Below are 24,409 nucleotides of genomic sequence, written 5' to 3' on the forward strand. Positions count from 1 at the left end.
GGTTCCTTTAGATATAGCCCCTTGCACTGAAAGCATTTTTCTTTAATCTTCAATATTGCAATCACTGAAATCATCCTCTTGAGTGAGGATTTGCATCCAGCACTGCAAAATATCTATGTATGCAATGCTCACAGTAGCATTATTCAAACCTGTGTGTGCGTCTGGTGATAAAGCACGTTTTTCTTGTTAGTACGCTGAACAGAACTGCTCCACATAATAATTTAAAAATTAAGCATTTTCTTTTTTTTGCTTGTATAACACAGACATGGTGTCTCACTAGTGCCAATGTACTATCCATGCAAGAGAGCAATGCTAGCCATAAATATCTTCCTAATGCAGTTATCCATTATAATGCAGACAGTTGTGAAGGAGAAAGCAAAGAACATTTGATATCAGGAACTTTTAATGAGAATGCTATTAAGGGATTCTGTCTGCAAGTTAAAAGGGATTTGCAGCACACCCAGCTGACTTCCCTGACCCTCTGGTTTTTCCTATTAAATATTAGAGAATTTTAATTTAGGGCTCAGTTATGTTTCCATAGGCTTATCAGAAGCCCGGTGTCATCTTCTTGCAAATCATCGAGAGAGTCTTTGGATGGTGTCAGTGCTTACACGCTGTGAAAGTGCAGTGGAAATGGCAAGCAGGAGTAGGAAAAAAAGCACTGCAAATGAAGGCAAAAGGCAAAGTTCATGCCAGTGAGAACTGTGGGACAGTTTTATGAGACTAGACACACCCCAGTTTGACTACCATTTCAGTTGTAGGTACCTTTTTCCCCTGGTTAAGAGCTTTTCTGTACGAACTATGATTGGATTTGATGATCTCAACGGTCTTTTCCAACCAGAATGATTCTATGATTCTATGAACTGAAAAGACTTAGGGACGGCCAACGATCCATTCGTGTCTTCAGTGAAGACTTGGCCTTGACCGTTTTGACTATGTAGCACATATAATTTCAGCTAAACGGATGGAAGCAATGTGTAAAGCGATGTCCGTTTTTGGAACATGAGCTGTATTTGAAGTGAATAATTGAGCGACTGAATGTCAAGCTGTGCCTATAAATAAGGCATTAATTTGTATTTTTCTTTTGGGAGGGTATCAGACTTTTCTGTTAAATATTAGTTTGTGCTGACAGTGGACTTAGTGTCTCTCATAAGTCTATCTACGCTACAGCACTTTTCTCGTTCCTGTGATGGACCCTTGGAAGACTGACAAATTTTGCATCACTGCAGCCTGAATTATTCTATATTGAGTCCAACAACATGACAAGAGTATAGTCACACCTGGTAAATCTGAAGACATGCATCATGTGTTGTCAGGATTTTGACCGGCAAGCAGCCTATTTTGACCACAGTCACATCTATGCAAGGTTATAGAGCACTTTGTCAAACAGCATCCCTGGTTCTAATAGCGTTCCCTCAAGCTCTACGCTCACGCTACCCATTTATACATCTCCCGTTAGCAAAGTCAAAACTGAATTTTGCTACCCACAGGATGAAAACAAAATAACTTAATCAGCTTTTACCTTTGGAATGACGACATGGCTGGCTGTAGCAAGGCAGAACAAACACTGGATGGCAGGGGTGGGAGATGAGAGGATGAGAAATTATCCAGAGGGATTTCTGGATGGGATGAGTGTGGTTTCAGATCAGTGTGATTTGCAGGGAGCACTAGGGCCATATAGTGCTGCAATGACTGAGTCCATATCTTCAAGCAAAATTAGACTATCTGCTACCTCTGCCAGTTTGGTGTCAGCTTATTTTGACTATGTCAATTGGTGATTTATGTTCTCTGTGCAGTCACTTCTTGAAAAGGTTGGGGAAAAAATGAGAAGTAGCATGCTAAGATGTTCTGTTGTCAATTACAAATTTAAAGATTTGCGAGTCAGGTGGATAAAGTAACCCTTCTCCTTTTACACTGCCGTTAGGTCAGAGACACATCAGTCTGACTCAAGGGTCATACATTTTAATAAATAATTCATACAAAGTGCTGTCCTCTTTGCTGGTAATCTAGCATTCCTCTCAGTGCACACATTGTAAGGGAAAGACATTCATTTGCAAACAAACCAAACTCCATTCCATCTCCTGTTTCTGTGACTTTCCTTGTTGTGCTGTGCATTAATAGAGGTTTTTTTATGGTTGTCTTTGATCCTTCCATTGAAATGTACCTCGCTAGCTGGTTTTGTTTCTTTATTTTTAAAGAAACACTCAGATTTTCCCAGCTATGAGATACGTTCCCTGGTTCCAGTTCAGGGGCAGTTTTTCTGATGTAAAACATGAATATTTGAGAGGTTCTAAAAAATACTTGTTTAGCAAATAAACTAGCCAAATGCTGTTGCTTAGGATTTGTATAACTGTGACATATTTTTATATTGTATATATAATATTTCACATAAGTAGTATATAGCGTGTAATGTTCCTTATACATATATTTTTCCACACATTTTTGCCACGGTATACCTTGATTTATGTATCTTCTAAAAAAATCAAGATTGAAATGGGTTGATGTAGCCTGTCTTTATAGGTGCATTCTTAATACAAAGAATAAGAGCAAAAGGTTGATTTTTTTTAAGGCCAAATGCTGCCTAAGTCCCCCTGAAATGAGTATAAGGAAGTTACCTCAGTATCTAACATTTGACTCTCTAAGTGTCTTGCTGTGGTGGAGTAAAAATTTTAAGTGAGTTTTCCTCAGTGCTGTAGTTATCTCACTGTTCTTACTGTCTCAGCTATTTTGAATGACAGACTGCTATTTTCATTAATTCATCTGTCTGTATTTCTGTGAGTAAATGAACAGTGTTCCATGAGTTGCAAGTACTTCAACACTTAAAAGTTTTAGTTCAGCTTGATGGACAGTAGTGGATCTGGACAACCCTATTCTTAACAGATGAAAAGACCTATGCTTTATTTATTATATACTGCTACATCATAATATGCTTATGAGGGAAGTAATCCTTTTTGGATTAAAATCAGTCTTTTTAACCTGTGGAAATGTCCCAATTATTCTGAAAGTTATAAACAAAATTCTATGCGATGCCTGCGTCTTTGCAACATTTGTGAACATTTACTTCTCTGTAACTATTTTATGCAAAAGTCTGGACACTGTATGATATTTAGTAGATTGGGGTTTTTTTCCTTTCAGATAAAATAATATTTAATAGTTATTTGTAATAAAAATATGGAGGAAAGGAAAGAGTGCCGTGACTTTCTAGGCAGTTTGGTGTGTAACGCACAGTAACCTAATCCTATTAAAAAACTGCTTTAAACACCCTTAATTTCTTCTGTTAATAATAATTAAAAAAAAAGCAGAAGATGCTTATAAATGTTTGGTTTAATGCAGAGAAAGCAAGCAATTCTGCTCATAATAACACATCTTAGAGAACTGATGATTTGTTATTTTCCCCAGGAGTCACAGCTGAAAGCTCTGAAGGAGACCGTGCAGCTTTGTCTGTCTTCCGTTCTGCACAATCAGCCTCCCGCTAAGAATCTAATCCCTTCAAAACCAGCTGAGAAGCTGACATCCCCAGTTACAAAGGGCTCAAAAGTTCCATTTCAAGTGACAAGCACCAAGGTATGGTTTCTCTCTAATTTTTTTTTTTTAAAACATCTTTGAAATTTTGTCCTGTAAGTGCATCAAACTGGAACTAAGGAGGATTTTAAATTCATTGAAAGATTAGGATGAATTTTGAGGATAATTCTAAGCCTGTTTCTGATGTCAATAAACTTTTTTTCAAGTTGGGAAGCAGAAACTTTTTTTCTGAGGAACAAATGTCTGTCTATCACTTGCTCAATGGACCATGTCTGCATAACAAATCTACAAGGAAGATGGATTTGCATCTAAAATAACTGGAGATGCTAATTCATAGGATTATTTACCTGTCAGGCACTGATAGTGAGTTTGCGGTAATATAGCACTAAACAGTAAGACAGTTTTTGCTTATCGTGGATTTTTAGTGAAACAGGCTGATATAAAACCATAAAATAATCTGGGACACCCAAATCAAATTTGCCAGAAGGGATCTATGGAACTGATAATAGGCCTTAGGGAATATTCCAATTATGCAAGATGGGAAGGGCAGTTTAGGAAGGGCAGTTTAGGAGAAAGCATGAGGAAAAAAAATGATGAAAAGTGTTCAGATTCAATATATTCAAGCATTTTAATATAGTCAAGATTTAAAATAATTAATAACTGTCCTGATAATTTTCATCTCCAGGGTTGCGTTTTGCTGATGTATTCAACTGATTCAGTAGATCTAGAAGAAATCTGTGATTTCAATTAAAAAAGAAGTTTTACAGAAGTATTACTGAAGGACATTTTAATGTCCTCCTTAAATTCCAAAACTCCTGAAATATAAATAGGAATTGCTAAGTCATAGCCAGTTTACTATTTTTGTATGGCAGCTGTTGATATCCACTATTAGTACAGAGGCTGGAGCCAAAAATTAGTAATCTTTCTGTATGTAATTAAAATTTAAATATAATTTCAGAAAGCAGATTATTAAACTGGATCTCACATTGCTACTCTTACAATAATGATTGTTTGTTCCTTAATAACTGTTTTATAGAGAAGAAACCTTCATTCCCCAAAAAATTGTTACTTCTGGAAACAAAGCACTGCATTTATTAATAGCACATGGGGATGTTAGTGCTTCTTTAGATTAAGATCACTGGTTCTATGTTCTGCAGGAGAGTAGGCTCTTCTTTTGTAGGTCGTGCAGACTGAGCTTCTCTCTGGGATCTCAGGAGCACCTTTTTCCTAATTAATGTGACTGTAGAATTGTTTATCTTGTTCTTGCAGTCCTCTTCAGGTTGGAAGTGCCTTTGTCATGGCAGCATATGTGTATGGAAGGATAAGGCCCAACAAGCCTTGTGCTTGTGTTTAAGATTGGTATAAGGTCAGAGCCTTTGAAGCATTTGAAGACTTGGTTTTACACATGTTACTGTGGTACAACAAAGGAATTGGAAATACAGTGCAGAGATTAGAACTAGATTTTTGATATTTGTCTGAAATACAGAATAGTCTTCCTTCATTTTTCTGTGATCATATAGATGTTGCTTTAAAGTTCCTGTTTGTAAAATGTATCGGAATTTCTGTGCTCCAGCTTTTTGAGAACCAGCATTTAGTCCTCTGTATGCAAAAGTGCTTGAATAAGGTATACTGCCTCTTTAATAGACATTGCTCACATTTCTCTGCACTTGGCATATGCTGTGAAAATGTCTGAGAAAATAATGGTGTGCAATCCTCCTCTTCCACACATTGACACCTCATTATTATAAATCTGTGCATTATCTGTGATTATGAAACTGCTGAAATCTGCCACTGTGAAATAGGTTCTCAAAGAATCATAGTCAGTCCATAATTATACCCCCTACACTTGAACTGTATTATAGAAGGCTTTTTTTATGATGATATCCATTCTTATGTATCTTTTCCTTGGCTTTTTCTTCCTCTTACAAACCAACTTACTCTAACTACAGATGTATCGCTTTTTTTCTAATTAGATTTGCATAAACATCTTGATATAACAGGCTAGTATTTTTAGGTGAATATAAATATGTGTGATTACTTAAATATGTTTTCACACGTAAAAATGGGGACTTCAGAAGAGCAGCAGTTGTGCATCTTGTAATGTCTGATAAGCAGCAGTTTCACCTTCAGGAAAAAAAGGATGATTTGTCTGGTAAATATCTTGTTTCAAACACATTCTCATCCAGCCTAAAACTGCTTTCTAAAAATGTCAAATTTATTTTAAATCCATTGAAAGGTACATCATACGGGGTGTGGTACTTGGGTCACTTGGGGACAATCATCCCTGGGATTGGGGTTCTTCCTGCTTAAACAATAAAAAAAAAGGTGCAAATAAATAGGTGGTAATTTGTATTCAGAATTGGTAACCATAATACCTGAGTGCTTGTTAGAGATATTTAACACAAGAACATGGTGTAGAAAGGATAATTAGGAAAGCAACTTGCCATATTTCTTGGGAAGGTTCATTTTAAAGACTGATTTCCTAGTGAGATGTTTTGGTCTTCCTAGAGAATGTGATATAAAGAAGCATAAATCAGGTTTAAAAAATCACTGCATAGAATTCCTGAATCAGTGCGAAAAGTTGTTGTTCTGGATAGCTCAGTAATTTGGAATAGTAGGTAGTAACGGGAAATTCTTACATGTAAATCCTAGAAAAAATTCCCTTAAAGTGATCGAAAGCAGTATCAGTCTGAGATTGAGTTTTGTCACATGTCTTAAATAGAGCTAATATTTATAATGTACAAGAACGTAAAACAGAGAATTTGCCATTTGAATTGACACTAACATTTCAGACCATTTAACTGTTGCCAATACTGGTGTTGAAAACATTGACCATTACAAACGGATTTAGGGCGCTCTGCATATGAATTCAGTGCCATTAACAACTAAAACCAAGCATAACCAGAGGGCTGATCATTAATCCTCAACCACGAGGTCTTTAACTTTCAGGATTGTTGACAATTATTTTTATTATACAGTGTCTTTTGCACTGTAATATCACAGCAACAACCATTCTGTGTTCTGCCAGGGGAAAATGCTTTCAAACTAGCTGAGAGCTGTCAGATGTGTCTTTTGTTGTAGCAATTTCCTTGCCTCATTCCCATTACAGAAGTGATGTGGAAAAAGAAAAATGAAGAGAAAGGAGAGGAGGGCTGAAACTCCACTTTCTTTTTAACCTGCCGATGAGTGCCTAAGGACCTGGGTACTTAAAGAGTATTGTTAATGGATGGAAACTGTGACATTTACTAGGCTACCTGCTGTGGGAAATGGGGGTTGGTATAATCGTGATTCAGAGCACCGGTACTGACTTCCTATTTGAGGCATTTTCTGCACTTAGTGTAGCTCGGCATAACAAACAACACTGTGAATTTATATGGAGTTAGTAGATGGAATGCATTCTTACTCCATTTGCTTTAATTCCTCGGTCTGAAAAAGGTTAACATTATACCTTATAAGAAATAAAAATTGTAATAAGAGCTATCATTCAAATATCTTTGGCTGTGCACTGTAAAGATACGTGTGCTCCAAATGCATCAAAATGAGCTTCAGTAGCACTGTGGAAAATTAATAGCAAACCAAAATCAGAAGTAAAACAGAAGAAAAATCTTATTTCCAGTAGTAAGTTTGAATACACCTGGGGATGGGGAATACAGGGACACAGATACTAGAATAATTGTGACTAGTTTGCTCTGTAGTGTTTTTGCCTAATGCGAAAGCATTGTTTCATGTATTCCCCAAATGGACTCCTTCATAATAAACGCCTTGTGGTTTTTGTGTATTGTGAACTGCACTACTTTAAGAGGGGAAACACACGTGAATTTCAGACTCTGAAGAATAACACCTCCTCCTGTGTTGAACATTGCTTAGGTGGAAAGACCACCCATGAATTTGAGTTCAGTGTCCTAGTCTTGATGGAGGAAGTACAGGCTGGGTTAAGAATGAGAATTATCCTTCTGTAGAAATGTATAGTATAGACTGAAAGGGGAACTACCACTCCATTTTTAAAAGATTTAAAGAACTCATAAGAATATACCTGACTTTTCTGGTAAAAACTGCTGCAAGGTACCATTGCCTCTGCCTTGTGTAATGTGAATATTGTGGACTCCAGCATACATTGATCAGTGTAAAAATTCAGAAACGTTAAACTACTGTGGGCGGTCCTCCCTTTATCTGTCAGTAAGTATTTCATTCATTCCCCATCAAAGTAAGTGTGGGGAACTTTATATCTTTGAGCCTAAGAAAATGTTCTTGTCGGAGCAGGAATGAGGAGTGCTGGTGAAACTGTTCAGAGAATGTACAAGTCTGGAAAGCTGATGAAGAATAAGGTAAACTCTGAAAAGCATTTTGAAATGGCCATATTAGAAAGAGGCTGAGTTTTCTGTGTTGGTACAGAAATATCGTATTTAGGTTAAATTTAAGCTTACAGTTATTCTGAGTGTGTAGATACTGAGCATCTACTACAGACACAGAGTGGTTGCTGAAAAAATATGATGATTATAGCATCAAGAGTGTTAGCTTCTTCACTAATTTAATTGGGGTGTTGAAGACTTCGTTAAAGCCTATTTATAAAAGATCTATGATTTATCTAGGAAGCCAGAATATTTCTTAGGATATAGACTTTATCCATCTCATTCTACAAAAGTGAAAATAATTGATATAAATATTTATATAAAATAATATAGTAGTTAATTATTTGTACTAAATATTAGTTATACATTTATTTTTTTGAAAATACCTGTAGGATATTGTAATTATATACCTAGCAATTTGAAAAAAGAAATATATGTGTACATTTCTTCAAAATATACAAATACATTTTGAAAGAATGAAGGAACATCTGGAATGTGTGGGTTGGACCCAATCCATGTTTATGAAGACTGAACAAATTTTGGTTTTAATTGTCTTTTAAGAGTGTTTTGTAGATTCTAGAAAACTAACAGAATAGCTTCAGATCCATGAAAAATTAAACAGCTGAATGTAGCAATGTATCATGTCATCTGTCCCACTTTGTAAGTCAGGAAAGAAACGTAAATCAGGACAAATTACTTAAGAAATAAATTCAGTTTTCTAAAATCAGAGCTATTACCGTTCATATAATTTATCATAATATTCTAGTATAAATTAAGGTTCTGACCTTTTGAAGACAGCAATTGCAAATTCTTTGCTCGAGAACCTATGAAACAGTAAAAATACAATTATGGACTTATTTTTGTCCTTATAGGAAAGATTAAGACACTGAAAGATTTTCTAATGTGACTGATTATTTTTACTCAGGGTGGTCTCCGAATAATGTACTGAAAACATAACTTGGAAGTTGTTTCTTTTTAGGCATTACATTTCAAACTGACAGTATGGCATTATGTCAGGAAGTGCCCTAAATCTTGTGTGTAATGACCCCACCCCAGAGACAGAAAGACGGGCAAATGGACTTCTGAAAAATAAAAGATATTTTTAATAATTTTAAAAAATAAAAAATAATACTCTGATTTTAAAAAGATATTAGTGAAATTAGTCGGATATCTGAAATTCACAATATGTATATGCTTTTTGGTAACATGGGCGCTGTTTCGTGGATTGGGAAAACCAAAGCTTTAGAATGTAAAATATTTGTGACTGTTCTTTCCGAATTTTCCATTGAATTTTGCTGCATGCTTCCTTGTTGTTGCTTGGATCATTCTCTGCACCTGTCTGGTATTTCAGACTGTGAGGGCAGAGAAAGGCTCTAGCAGTCAGGGTTTTTTTCATCTGTTTCCCTGCTTTCTTTCATTCTCCTGCTCTTTGTTGCTAAATACTCTTTGCTATTTCTCCTAACTTACTACTTTTCAGTATTCTCTCATGACTAGCTAAGTATTCTCTTCTGACACCTATTCCTCTCTTAAATTTAAGAATAATTAACCTCATTACGCTATTTCTTTTCCTATAAACTGAGCGTTCAGTTCACAGAGAGCAGAGGGCCCAGTATTGTCTAAGTCAGCTTTTTTAAAGGAATTGTTTCAAAAAGACCACAAAAAAATAAGCTTAGACCTGAAACAATGATAGGTTTTTTTAAAAAAAAAACAAAGCCTGTTTTGTTAGCCTTCAACGGTAAATGAAAATTCTGTGTAATTGTGAAAAACACATAGAGAAAACTTCGTTTAATTAAGCTCCATGATAATACAAACCAATACAGATACAGCATGCCGTGCTCGGATTTATTTGGAAATTAATTGTATGCTTACAATTGAGGGGGAAAAAAAAAAGTGTTTATCCTCATAACTTTATCAGAGGAAACAGAGGTTGGACCTAAGAGCACAAATTGTATCTGTGGTCAGCTACAAGTAAACAGCAAGAGCTTTGAGGGCGGTGAATAGATTTGTACTCCATTAAAGCCTTAGGAAGTCAGCCCCTGTGGTACCTCAGTGCTTTTACAATTTTGTTGCCTTAAACTTTGCTTCTGCCAGAGTTAATGAGATATCACTGACACCTGCAGTTTCAGTGACCTGTAGATCAGTGCGTTCGGCACGGGGATTGGAAAACGGTAATTAAAAAAAGAAAAAAGGCAATTACTAAATGCAGAGTCAGCCCCGTTTTGTTACACGCAGTAGTGACATACAATCATATAACCCTTTCCTAATGCATAAACTTTATGAGAATAAAATAATACTGAAAAATTACACTATCCATTGTTTTAGAATTTCATTTCAAAGAGTAAGGAATAAGTGTCCTTCTAAGGTACTTAACATAGAAATGTCAGGTATTATGAGTATCTGTAAGGCTAATGTAGTAAGAAATTTGTTTTTAAAAAGATAGAAGGTAATTTAATTGCAGAGGCATGACTAGCATCACCCATTTCTTCATGTAAGTGTCTCCTGTTCCGCGTTTTATTGCTCACTTTGGGCTTATAGACTTTTATTCTCATTATGATCAACTAGATGCCAACCATGGTCTTGTGTTTATTGTTAATGATGATTCATAAGAGTATGGCAACTCTTCCTCCTATCTTTTATTTCCAGAATTTGCTTCAGATTGAGTATGTTTTTGCTGTTGCCTCAGAAAGTTTCCACAGAACATTTTCTACTGCCCTTTTTCTTCAGTGACTAATTTTTAATAAAATTTTATTACATGCAGAGAGACATTTAACACCAGAGATCATTAAATTGAAAGCTGAAACTATTTTCTTTTATTACTTACTTTAAAGAAGTCTTCATTATTAGCACATTATCTTGATAGTAAATTAGTTTCAGTTTTTTTCAAGTCAGTACAATGAAGGAAAGTTTGGAGGAAAAAAAAAAAGCACCTGGCATCTCTTACTTATTCCATAACCCAAACCCGAGATAATTCTCGTTCAAGTTTTAGTGATGTGAACTTTGTAATTATCTTCATTTTATTAACTATTCAACTTCACTCCTCTTTTTTACAGAGCGTAAGTAGCTGTACTGGCCCGTTACTCCAGGGTTCAACTCTGAAATTAGCAATGGGCTAACGGGCTGAAGAGGTAACTGGTGGCCATTTATTGCTGCACTTTTTGTGGCTGTTAACTGCAGATCAGTTTGACTATGCATGAAAAATACTCCAAAGTCTCAGTCCAAATATCCTCTTTTTTAATTAGTCTTTACTTATCAGATGTTTCTATAAAGTCTCTTACAATCTAGTACGTAATATGTCTCAAAATACTGTGGGTTACTGCTTGACCGTGGTTGAAAAGGGATATAAGTATATGAAATTCAGATTTTTTTAATTAACGTCAAAACCCACATTGTTAAGTGTGGCAAATGGTCTTGCATGGACCTGGGGATTAGCACAGGCAACTTAAATCCATATTTCTCAAATTCTGTTTCAGTCTAAAAACCAGGCCCCCATGCTAGAGCAGACTCAGGCTTGCTGTGATGTTCAGCAGCTTTCTGGACAAGGTTATGTTCTTTATCAAAAGGGCGAAAGAGAAGATCCCCTTAATTATTTTTCAGATGTTATTTTAGAGATACCTTTCCTCACCTACTTATTTCTCATATCAAGTGTTTTTTTGGGTTTTTTTTAAACATTTCTCTCTCTCATTTTTCCACCCACCCCAGTGACAGTGGAGGTGATTTGGGAAATGTACAGTTTTCCTAATTTTAGTTAAAGTCACATCTAGCAGAAAAATAGTAACACATTGTTTTATCCTGTGACTTCCCTAGCTGACGTGTTCGTTACATGTTCTGTTAAAATATACACGTATGTGAGCAACAAAAATGAAACAATTTCTGTGCCTTTGCAGTTGCACATTAGTAAACCTACTTTAAGATTTGTTTGTATTAGCACTTTTTCCTGCCAATGTTACTTATAAAAGAAGACACAAAATGTGCAGCGGATCTAATTAATGATTTTAAGTGGCTTACAAACTTGAATGTAATTGTGAAAGCACTCCCAGGGGAATTTTGCTACCTAAGGATATATTAAAGATTTAGTTGAAAATTGTTAATGCAGGTATCCTGTATACAATATGTATTATTAATCTGCTCTGACAAAGTTTCACTTGATATGTGTATATGGAGCCAAGTGGGAAACATTAGAGATCGTTAAGTGATCTTTTTCTTTATTTGAGAAAAGATGCTATCTCAAAGAAAATATTGATTATCTCTGGGCATTTTGTCCATTAATAGGAATTTTCTAGGAATTCGATTTTGCAAATTGAATCATAAAGCGTAAGAAATGGAAAATGGACTGGTGGTAAACCCAAGGCATTCAAGTTCAAGTTCATCTTGAGCAGTTTAAGAAGTTACCTACTGGCCTATATCTGAAGTCTCATTCCAGAATTGTTAACCTCCCCCTTATTTTACATTTTTATATTAAAATAATAATAAATAAAATGTTATTTTATTGTCAATGAGAACTAAATTAGTCTGAAGGAATGTAATTTCGTATAATGGGAAAGCAGACATTCAATTAAAACAAAAAAACTTTTAGTATCAATCCTGTATTTGTTCAAATCCTTAAAAGTTAAATGGATGGTGCTTAAATTGAATGTGAAAAATAGTCGTGTAATAAATGACTATTGAATCTTTTTTTCATTACTAAATATTTTGAAGTAGTTTACAGATTATTTATGGAATTCTATTTTCTCATACTTTTTGAAAAATAGTAGTGCTCATCTCTGTTGACAGTACTGTGGTGATGATGGAAAACATTGTCAGGTATATATTTTTAGAAGAACAACTGGCTTTATAAGAAGGGACGTAAAGAACCAGACAATTAGAAGCAAACCAAGTTTGTTTTGGAAAAGCTTCCTCTGCCAAGATTCCTACCTTTTCCTTAAATCAGTAAGAAAGCCTCTTTTTAAGGTATGATTAGGGGAAAAAGTCAAAGTCTCAAAAGGAAAAGCATTTCTCCAAGTGACCTTATTTATGAACTCAGCCTGTGGTTCAGAAGGGTTCCAGCTTCATCCAGTTGATCCTTCTGGGGTCTGTAACTCGTCTGGGTTTGGGTATCTTTGGCTTTGTCTTTCTAAAATTATAGATGTTCATGTCTGTGACTGTAACTTCAGCTGCTTCTTTGTTCATCTGGGAAGACCATAATTGCCTATAAAGCATATTCTGATAGTGTCTATTAGTCCTGCTGTGAAGTGTAAGGAGTGTTATACAATGTTCATTATCCCACAGCTAATTGCTTCTTCCTTTGTGTTGGCTGTAGAAAATCAACACAGTTATTGAAGGAATGTGTTTATTTGGTTGTTTCATTTTATTAAGTATTACAACATAAAAAAAAAAACCCACCTTCAGATGCTTCATTATCTTAATAGTTTAATTAAAGAAAGTTTTGAATTTTTTTTTTCATCTCTAGTCATTCTTGAACGTTGTATGCTACAAAATATTAGATATTAGAACTTGCCTACTCTCGAAGAAAAAATGAGGGTAAAGTTTAGCTGTTATTAAGAGAATGTGGAATTACAGGTTGAGATATAATGTAATACAGGTAATTGACTTGTATAAACATATTAAGAAGTTCTTTCTCTAATAATACTTATTGTGTGTATGATGATCCATCAAAAAATCTGTTTTCAAACCTAACTAATTCTATTTCCTTTTCTTGTTGTTTTAGCTGCAGGTACATTTACAATAGATATCTAAAGTAACTGCTAAACAAATGGTTATTAGAAGAACTTTGAAGTGAAATGATCCATGCCAAGTGAGCTAATTGCTTTCTGGCATTAGACATAAGTGTTCACAAGTAACGAGACCACTGAAAAAATAGACCTCTGCTGTCTACCCCCAGTCTCTGATACCACGTTGGAGTAATATTTTAGTATCAGTGAAAGTTGCTTTACAGTGTGAATTTATTATATCTCGGTACACACTAAGGACAGAAGAAACCCTTGTGGACATCTAGTCTCGCCTGGCATAATATTTGCTACAAATGTTTTCTACAAAAATTTTGATGTATACCTTGAAAATTCTATTTTACCAGTTTACCGTTTCTATAAAAACTCTTCAATAATGCTTTCATCCGTGTCCTCAGTACCAAAAACTCAGGCTTTCTTTTCTATCTTGCATGCTGTGATCCGGCGTCACTGAAGACCAGATTCTGCCTATTCTTACATGGACATTAATTAGAAGAAAAAAAACTAGGAAACTCTCCCTCTCCATCTGTAATCTAGTTCAGTGAGGCAGAATTATAACCACTCTTTATTCTCTATTACCCTTAAGCGTATTTTGGGTTTTAGATATTAGATAAAAGAGCTGAACTGACAAAATCTAGACCAAGACAGTAAAATTCCCTACAGAGTAATTTAGCATCTGACATACTGTATCGTCGTTACTGAGTGCTCCTAGACACATTCTACTGCTCTTAGGAAAATGCCACCTGACTTTTCTGTCCAGCCCATTATTATTTATTATTTAAATTGGACTAATGTGAGTTAAGCTCTTTCCAAATGCATGGAACGATGCATTTTCTACTTTTAAGAGCCTGCATGGAAAAGTCTTTCCCTGTCAAACCAGTATATCACAACCCTGGCAAATTACATACTGGCATGTAATCCAGGCAACAGCCCAAAATGATGAAGAAAAAGGACACAGATAAGCACATGACATACCACTAAGTCAAAAATTACTAGGAAAAAATGTGATTAAAGAAATGATGTGGAAACAAAAGAATGCATTGATAAACAATATGTCCACAGCTGCCTCTCTCCCTTGTAAGTTCTGCCTGTTATTTATTATGAAGATTACCACTATCTTGATGAAATTTGGGGTTAGGCTACCTCTCATTATTCTGAATTATTTGCCATCAGAACCATAAGGCGTAGGATGAAGAATTATGGAAAACTTTGAAAGGTAGAGATTTTAAAACTTAAACTCTTCTAATTATAGTCCTATTTTGTATTTAATTTTCTTCTTTAATTTCATATTTTTTAATGACAACTACCTGCTTAGTATTTCACCAACCACTTAATGCAAAGCGCCCTAGGAGTACTAGGTGGTTATGTGTGTTTTGTAGAACGGCTTTAAAATTTGTATTTATGGGAATACAAATACACAGCTCAGATATTTATAATTTGTTAGAAAACACACTCAGCCTCCAGAACAGAAGCGCTATAGGCTGCAGATAATGTCATTCATCATGGCTGAATTTACATACAAGCACTACTGTGCTGTTTATTTAGGCATCGTACTAATATGACCGTGTAATTGTCAGTTTGGAAATATGTGATGGCATTCTAGCAGGAATGTGTTTGCTGCAGTTTTAGTACCCTTCAGATATTGAGTAGGAGACTGAAATGTGTAACTCTTAGTACGCTGGCATAACTGTGGAGGGTAATAAGGGCTTTACAATTTTTATTTTTGTCTTCATAAACTGGTGTTCTCAGTACATTTCAAAAGTACAAAGAATAACCCCAGCTGTCTTGAGCATCCAGAGCAGTCCAGCTTCAGCTGGTGGCAAAGGCAGCAGAAACAGCTGAAGAAAGAGAACTAGCAGCCCAGCTGGTTTAAAGAAAGCTCAGCGATGTGCTGCTCAGTATTTTCTAATTCTCCTTGCTTCATAGGCACATTCTGTAGCCTTTGCTGCCTTTTTTTTTTTTTTTTTTTTTTTAAGAATTATTTTAGATGTTTCCAGTAGTTAGTTACTCGGCTAGGAAAGCTCTCAACAGGAATGGAGATTAATGGTTTGGTATCAGCAGACCTGTGAGGGACATACGGCACCATTTGCTAGAAGCAGATGATAAACTATGCTTGTAAGTACAACTAATAGCTTACAGGAAATAAAGGGATTAATTCCTTTTAGATAGGAAAGCTTCCTTATATTTTAATTAAACAGTACAATGAAAAACTCGGTGCATTTTTAAAATGCCCATTCTTTGATAGAAGAACACGTGTATCAAGCAGACATAGGAGTTCTGATGCAGAAAACAGCGTAACACCTTTTTCCTCTATTTCCCCCATTATATTTGCCACTGGTTCCCCTGTCCCTGGTATTGCCAACGTTATTGTTGGTGCTTCTACTTTCTTTAAAGACCTCCAAAATACAGCTGCAAATCACATCTACAACCGCTACACCACCCCCTGTACATAATTTCTGTAGCACTCTGTGGAGTTCTTAAGATATTTGGTAATACCTTTAGTTCTTAAGATGTTTGATAATACCTCTGTTTTACTGTAAGGTTACCTTAAGTGCATGAAATACGTGCTCGTTTAATTATCTCAACTTTTTATTTATCACCTCTCCTATATTGTATCTCCCGATAGGAAGTCAAGAAGTATTTATCGTATTTCTTTCCTGTTTACTCTTGGAAATATAGGATTTCTACTTCAATTTCTTGTCACAAATTCTGGCATGAAGGAACATCTGTAACCAATACATCAACGACTGCGTTAAGCTGAAATAATTTGGGCTTTGAACAGGCTGCTGATTCTTTATTTCTGTGTTGCAAGGTTATGTTCTAGGTCCTAAGTAAAGTTTGTCTGTTTATCGAGTCACACAGATCTGTCACCAATCAGGTGCAATTAGAATGAAAATACCAACAGTTACATGTGTGTTTATACAGAGGTGAGTTTATTACTATCTGCACTTATCTATAGTGATTTCTATATTATTTTTTCTGATCAAATAGTCTGCCTTTCAATAATCACTGAAAGTCCACAATCCGTTCCTCTGTGCCTATGCAGTAAGCAGCATCAGAGATTCATGAACAGCACAAAGAAAATCTGTCTCACTGCCAACAACAAACTTGTCATGAGTTTTTGGTCATAAGTTATCTGGCAGAATAACTTAGTAAGAGGAAAATTTATTTGGATATTTTTACTAACAGTGATATTGTGAAACTGTTTTAATTGACGAATGTTAGAGATGCCTCATCTCTGGATCAGAATTCTGTTAGCTCTGTTGAATCCAACACAGAAGAGCAACAAAATGTATTTGCAGACAGGATTGCGATTGTTCATACAGGCAATTGCTCAAGTGTATTCAGTGACGTGAAGAAAATCTACACTGATATTTAAAACAGATAGTCTAGTCACAACAAAAAAGTGATAAACGGATGAACAGATTGTATTTCATCTTTTTGTCTGACACGTCTCCAAATCTAAACTTTGCTTAATCTTGTTTTACTGTGAAAAGCCTGTGCTGAATGAAAAAAGGATGGGTGATTCAGTGAATTTAAAAAAACCCACAACGAAACAAAAAAAACCAAACCCACAACACAACGAAAGAGCACCCATGTAGAAATGTAGCAAGTCGTCACATAATTTTGGTAATTTAACCCTGGGAGAGAACCCTTTTAGCTTTAAGGATTCCTTTGAATTCTGATGACTGAGGATTGTGCGTAATTCAGAAGAAAGCTTATATGAAAGCTTGGGTTTATTATTTGTAAACTATTTTGCATATGAAATGATCAGTGTGGGACTATGGAATACCTCCTCACTGAAAAAATGAGAAGAGGATAAGCAGTAAATCCTTCATGACCATAAGACAGACAGCACACTTATGCTAGCTGACAGCTTGGCCTAAGTTGTCACTCATTCAGCGTGGGTTGTATTATCTGTAGAGAGAAAAGAGCTGTTCTCTCCTTGTGCTTTGTGCTCTAAGTTGTGTCCTTGCTCCCACTGTTGAGTGCTTCTGAGGGGGACCGATAACCAAAGGAAACCTGCTCCCCACTGTTCTTACAAGAGTAGGAAAATTAAAGTCGAGGGTAGACCTTTCTTACATTTAGCAGTATCATTCTGTCAAATATTGACAGAATATTGATGGAGACTGAAGTAGACGTGTGCATCGCATGCCTATCCAATGCTTTTTCTTTAACCAGTGCCCCTCTGTATTTTGTGCCCTAGGGTGTATGGCACCAGTATGAAGAAATAAGAAAACCTTTCTTATTAAAATTAATCTAGTTTCACAGCACAGGATACTGATGTTTTGCACCACATCCGTATAGATGTATAAATGCTTTCCCTACTGAAAGAAGTGTAACCAAAATCCACCATACCTATTCTTAAACTTTGAGCATGCTACTCTTCACTCGCAAGTTGTCCCATGGAGGAAGGATATAGATGATTAACGGGTTTTTAGAAGTTCAAGTCATGACCTTGTGCTCATTATTTACTGTTAAACATTGATTACAGCCCTCAAGATTTTTTTTCTTGTTGAGAACACAATTCGCGATGTTCCTTTTCCATGTACTCCACAGCCCTTTTAACATAAGAGATTCCTTGAATGATCTACATGAAAACCAGAAATAGTCGGACAGCATTTGGAAGTATCTTATACAAAATCAAAACTACAGGTGTGTTTTATCCACGTGGAAGTCTTACCTTTTGATATTTTATTCTTTTATTTTAAAAAATCAGTGAGATTTCGAGTTGTTTTAAATAGCTACAATTGATTGGGTCTTACATTGTGGTTTTGGATACTTTTTGTGGTTTTAGGATCACTCTGAAGATGCATTAGAACTGCACCATCCTTGAACATACTCTTTTCTTGCTAGCACGTCTTACAGAAACAGTCCAGCTTCTCAGCTGATTTGTATCAATATCTGTGCTGATTCCTATCAATATTCCTCAGCTTAGGTGGCTGGCTATTTCTTTATTAATATTAAGGGTCTGAGTCAGAATACCACATGATTCCTCCAAGTCTCAAGCAGTTGTGCAGGTTGAGGTCTCACTGGGAACAGAGTGAAAAAGACTACTACATTTCCGACACCAATCAGCTGAAAGTGTGGGTACAGACACAGCAACACTTCACTTGTCTGTACTTAACATGACTTTAGCTGCTGTTGTTTCCCTCTAAAAGTTTGAAAGGAGATCCTCAGTATTTTTAGTAGGATGTCACACTCATCAGTTTTTGCAGTTTAGCCAATTGTTTTCCACTGTTCATTCATTTTAAATTGCTGTACTGTTGAATGAATGCCAAAGGCACGCAGGATAATACAGTGACTATAGAGTACTTTACAAATTAATTATTTACATGTTGGCATCATCTGCTACCCAATAAATTACAGGCGCCAGAGTAGAGAAGTACTCTGCGCCGGCGTACTTCTAGCTCAGTACTTGGGCTAGATCTTGAGCTCAGTTGTGCAAGTGGTAACCTTAAGGGAACTGACTGCCTTCCTCCCTCTCGATTTCCAATGTCTCTTAATTTCCCATTGTTAATGTAATATAGTTTGAACCATCGTGAAGCTTAGCACAGCTGTAGCTCCAAATCATGAGACATTTGAAAATTATACAACCGATTTGATGATTCCATGGTTCACCTTCCGTCATGTTTCTGTCACAGTGTGGCAGAGCACTGGCCTAGAGAACTGAAAAGCTACAGGAAAAAAAGGTTAATGTCTAGCTCTCACTGCAAATCAAGTGGGAGAAACAAGTGAAAAAAAAATCATCTCAAATGCATGATTTAAAGATTAGACTTGCATGAGTAGAGTTGAATAAAATTGTTTCAATGTGAATTTAGAGTCAAAAATAGCAGAAGCACATCAGTTAGCTTTTGGTTCAAGTAATCTACTTCAAAACAAAGTTAATGACCTGCATAAAAATTCTGTTGAAAGGCGGTAAAGTGGTTACATAAGTGCCAAAAGCAACTAAACGTCGCTGAGGTGACCCTTCATCCTCAAACAATAGTATTGTGCCCAGATATTTACATTATGTTCAGTGTACTGTATCACACGTGCCTATCTGAGATCTCCAATGACAGCAAGCAAGCCTAAATCTCTATTAGGAAGACATTAATAAATCCATCTTACCCCCAGATACATCATTTAGAGATTAAAATGTGTATATTATTTATGGAAGATGTTTTGGTCGGTTGGCTGTTTGTTTGTTTTTTCTCAAAGTGCTAGGAGCTCTAGAGAAATGTGGAATACTGATGTGGTAGATAGCTTAGCAGATAATACAAAGTCCAGACCCACCCTGCTATGCAGTATAGTACTTGTACAAATATGTAAACCCCGTGCTCTGCAGTTGGATATTTTTATTTTTTTAATATAGCATATTTCTAAAGTTTTTATATCCCTATGCAGAATGTAAGCTGCTATTTACTTGCCATCCTGACGCACATCTAGTTCCATCTTTGTATTTTAAATGCATGTGAAGTCTCAGGAAGCGTAAAATGTCTTCACTCACTTCAGGTATTTAGGGTCTAAGCAAATACTTGTATTTGTTTGGAGATGGAATTATTTCTGTGTTTTACCACAATATTCTTAGTTTTGATAGACTACTGTTTCACTTATTGTCCCTGTATGGGGTAAGCTGTGTAAAATGCAGCATGGGCAGCTGAACGAAACAAAGTTCTATTCCTATTGTTTTCAGTAATTAGGTGATCCTGCAGTTTGCCGTGCGGTATGTCTGTTTTCTCACCTATGAAATAAGGGGCACTGTCTACTGCAAAATACAGTAGGAGAGCTATTTTGAGCATGCCGTTTGTTATCAGGTCTATACTTTCTCATTGTTCCAAATAAGTTTCAATTTATGATGTGACAAGCAAGAGTTTAAAATAGGGAGATTAGATGGAGACAACGTTGCATGAGTAACTCTATCTGCTGTTGTTAGTGACATGCAGACACATTATGAAAATATATTTGATCTTTTTTACTTGTCATTTGTCTCTAGTGCTTCTTTCCTCTGTTTTTTTTGGTATTATAGTGTTTGCCTTTTCCTTGTATGCTTTCTGACATCTTGTCCATAATTGCTGGGTTTGGGGGGATGGTTTGGGTTTTTGAGGTGGGGCTTTTTCTTTGTATTGTTTGTTTGCTTGTTTTTAATGAGCGGCACTATCTAGGTGATGAATTTTCAGCCACCTTAAGGCTCTGATTTGCAGATCAGTCAGATAGTGCACCGTATCTCTCAGTCTTTGTAATCCTTCAGCTACTCTGACAGCTAAATTGCTCATGAATCTGGGTCGGTCTTTGCAGGTAACAGTATAAGTAGGTACAAAGTATAATATCTAGATATGGAGTGAGTGTTCTGGCGGTACTGAGAGGAGCTGTAGGGGATTCTGCAGTCTCAAGTTATATACTCAGGGCTATTGTCTTCAAGGTGTGCTGGGGAAAAATATTTTAAAATATTTTCTTTCTACTGAGAAAGATCTCCTGGAAATAAAGTTCATATAATAACTTGCCAGACAATGGTAGAAGACCCTGAAAGTCCTGCTGAAGTTTAGTCTCTCTTTTTTGGATTTCAAAAATCTAGTCAGAAATAAGATTTGAAGGACACTTTTGTTAGTGTAATGTAGTAAAACATAGTAGAGCTAATCCTGCCTTTTAAAAAACTATTAGAGAAATATTGATATCTAAGGTCTTTGAATCAGGTCTATAGCATAGATTATATTCCACAGAACTGATCCCTTGAATAATTACAGGATATGAAAAGTAGATAATAGTTTTTACTATGTCCAAGCCCAGTTATTTCCAAATTGCCCCTAATTCTTGTGCTTGACTTAGAGAAACAACAAATTAAAACTTTATCATTGAAATACAAATGATTAATGATACGGATGCCAGAAGTCTATTAGTAAGTCCTTTAACAGCACAATAATTCAAGAAAATCTTGATGCGCTGCTACATGGCAAATCCAGTCATATTTCTGGGCCAACTACAAAGAGCTGATAAATGGAATTCTTTCCTGGGCCATTTTATCTAGGTAATACAGGTTTAGGTGTATTGGATGCAATAAAGTGCCTCGAAAGCAGTTTAACAATGATATTTTTATGCTCTTAAATGTATCTGACACATAGACGCCTATACAATATAAATAAAGGTTTTAGGATCTACCTCTCGAGATATTTATGCAAAGGCTGTCTGCGGACCTTAACAACACACTATCAGATGAATTATAAAAATGTCTGCAGCATAACTTTATGGTAACCCCGTGACCTAACTGTAGTGCCATGAGATCTGAACTCAGGACTGAAATCCTGTAGTACTACACAAACATTTTCTTTAAAACCTGTGACAGAATAGGAAATAAAGCTAAGGGAAATCTCTGAACAGAAAGGTCATTGAAAAAGGCTGCATTTGAGGATTAAAGAAATAGAGGCAAGGGATGTCTTACAGAAATCTCACCCTTTTTTGTGAGGCACTGAGCCTGCTCAGCTTCCACTGAAATTGCTATGGTGGCACCTTGGAGTTTGCAGGACCGAACCCCTAACCTGTTACCAACAGCTTTCCCACAGCAGTCAGCTGTCCTCAAAATACGTAATATGTACGCAGCTCACGCTTCACTACATCATCAGAGGCAGCACTAGCCTTCAGATAATGTTTGTATCATTAGCCCAGTTGACTTCAAAGAAAGCAAATTGTATAGCAATAGAGCATTTCTGTCACCTCTAAAGTCAGGATTGACAGAAGTTGCACATGCGGGTGAGCAGAAAAGATCTAATAGGACTTCTTAAATTTCCTAACTGGATTATATGAAGGGTAATTCAGTTTCAGTTCTTTAAGGCACCAACTTTCATATATTGGTATACATTCATAAAATAAGAGATGCTTTCCAAAGGGTATTTTTCTCCTCTTTATATATCAGCCAAATGATTAAAGGGAGACGGAAGCTGTAGACAGCTGTGGGAACACCTACCTAGTTACAAACAAAATCCCAAGAGATAATCTTGTAAAGCAAATATTTTAGCAATTCTACTGGCTTCTCTTATGGAATGCAATGTCACTTGCTGAGGATAATCCTGAAATCTTGTATTGCTTTTTACTGACAAGATGTAATTTCCGTTTCCATGGGGTCATTTTATAGTTTCTTACATATATACAATTTTTAGCCTGATATTTGTGTTAGCATACTTTGTTCAAGCTCGGTATACAAATAACAAGTTTGGATACTGGATATTTTTAATAGACAGACCTGTTTGGTTTTGGCAGAATGTAAGCCAAGTGTCTTTTAAATTCACTCTGCAATTGTGTCCTCTACTAAAACAGAGCGGGTAAGCAATAGGCTAAATTACTACAGGTAATAAATGAGAAATTATGTAGACTCATAACGCTAAATATGTTGCATTTTTCATTGGATTAGCATAAAATTACTGGGCACAGGTGCTTTTGTAATTGAGACTAATTCAGAAAATGCTAGTATTCAGTGACCCTCAAAGTTGAAGACCTGTTTTTTGTGCTGTTATTATGATGCAGTGCCATTTTGAGTAATGTCGGAATGCCATCTGTCCTCACGTTTCAAGAGTTTTTCTTACATTACAGAAGATGTCCGTATGTATTTAGCTGCAGATCTCAGTTCTGTTATCTGCAGAAAATTAAAAATTTATTTTTTATTAAGAATCTTTCTTGTAACTGCACAAGTTCTCATCACCTGGAAGTGTATGGCAGTAGGATTGTGCTTGAATATCCTCCATAGTAAACTAGTCATAAATTTCAGACTTATACGGGTTAGTTCTCTCATCACTGGAATCAAGCCGCACTTTAAATGATTTGTTTTGCTTTGTTTGGCTTCATTTGGCTTCGTTTTAAGTCATAAGGAGACAAGCTGAAAAAAAAATGCAAGCTAGGAAAATCTGGCAGCCAGAATGATTTTATAGAGCAAATTTAGCTTGTACTTAGTTTGTACGCAAACTGAAATTTTGCTGGGTTATTGTTAGGTCTTGTATAGCTCTAATGGGGGTGATTAGATTTCCATGTCTGTTAGAGTTATAAGGAAATGCTGTCTCATTAGTTCTAGACTTAGGGCTGTTCTTCATCTGGTTGTGATTTTCTCCACCCTATTAATGTGAAAGAGAAGTAAAATTAGACTAAGCATAAGCTGTTTAGGACCACAACATTTTGGAAGGAGGTGGTATATGAAGGTATTCAAGCTTTGGAGATCGTAACAGATATAAACAGGAATACACTGATTTATTAAAGGTTAAAATATCTTTATTGGTTTAACTTTCTAATTTTTTTTAATACAAAAGATTGTAGTAATAGAAGAGTGAAGCATAAAACAAGAGAACATAGAATTGCTACGATGAACCAGTAGAGACTAAACATGTTGTGCGTAATTAAAATAGCTTTTAATGCCCCTCTCTGATTATTACACATTTATACAAACTCATAAAATATCAGTGTCAATCCTATTGTTCCACCCTATGTGAAGAGGGGAGTAGAACTGTCATTCTTTTCTCTACTTTATTTCTGTTTAGAGCATTTGATGGCCTGAGCATTATAAACAAAATTTTCTTTGGAAATTGCTGCAACAGGCCGTTCAAGACATGTACAACTTTAGAATGGAACAAGTGGTTCACGATGAATGCTTCAGTTGATTAATTTTTCTGTTTTTTCCTGTAAGCCATCACAAGCCATCTACAAGTAGGTTTTTTTTCTTGCTACTACTATTATTACTAGGAAATACTCTAAGATGTAAGGGCAGTTCAACTCCTGGTAAAAATAAAAAAAAATTAAAAAAAAAACACCAGGAAGTTGTTTCCTTCCTGTCATTTGTGCAAGTGAATGTCTACTTAG

General features: G+C 35.8%; 1 protein-coding gene across 3 annotated transcripts in view; it reads left to right on the plus strand.

The window, feature by feature from the left end:
* The window catches only part of LUZP2 (leucine zipper protein 2), a 201,006-nt gene that overhangs the window by 156,775 nt on the left and 19,822 nt on the right, over positions 1-24,409 (plus strand). The window contains exons 9-10 of one of the 3 annotated variants that reach the window (XM_086472209.1): positions 3,400-3,564; positions 9,834-9,839. In XM_086472209.1, coding sequence (XP_086328335.1) covers positions 3,400-3,564; positions 9,834-9,839 — 171 coding nt within the window. Of the gene's footprint in view, positions 1-3,399; positions 3,565-9,833; positions 9,840-16,499; positions 16,506-24,409 lie in introns of all 3 variants that reach the window. The other 2 variants (XM_086472208.1, XM_086472206.1) reach the window with 2 other exon arrangements.

Source organism: Leptosomus discolor, chromosome 12 (genome assembly GCF_034619465.1).
Source record: "Leptosomus discolor isolate bLepDis1 chromosome 12, bLepDis1.hap2, whole genome shotgun sequence".
NCBI classification, from domain to species: domain Eukaryota; kingdom Metazoa; phylum Chordata; class Aves; order Leptosomiformes; family Leptosomidae; genus Leptosomus; species Leptosomus discolor.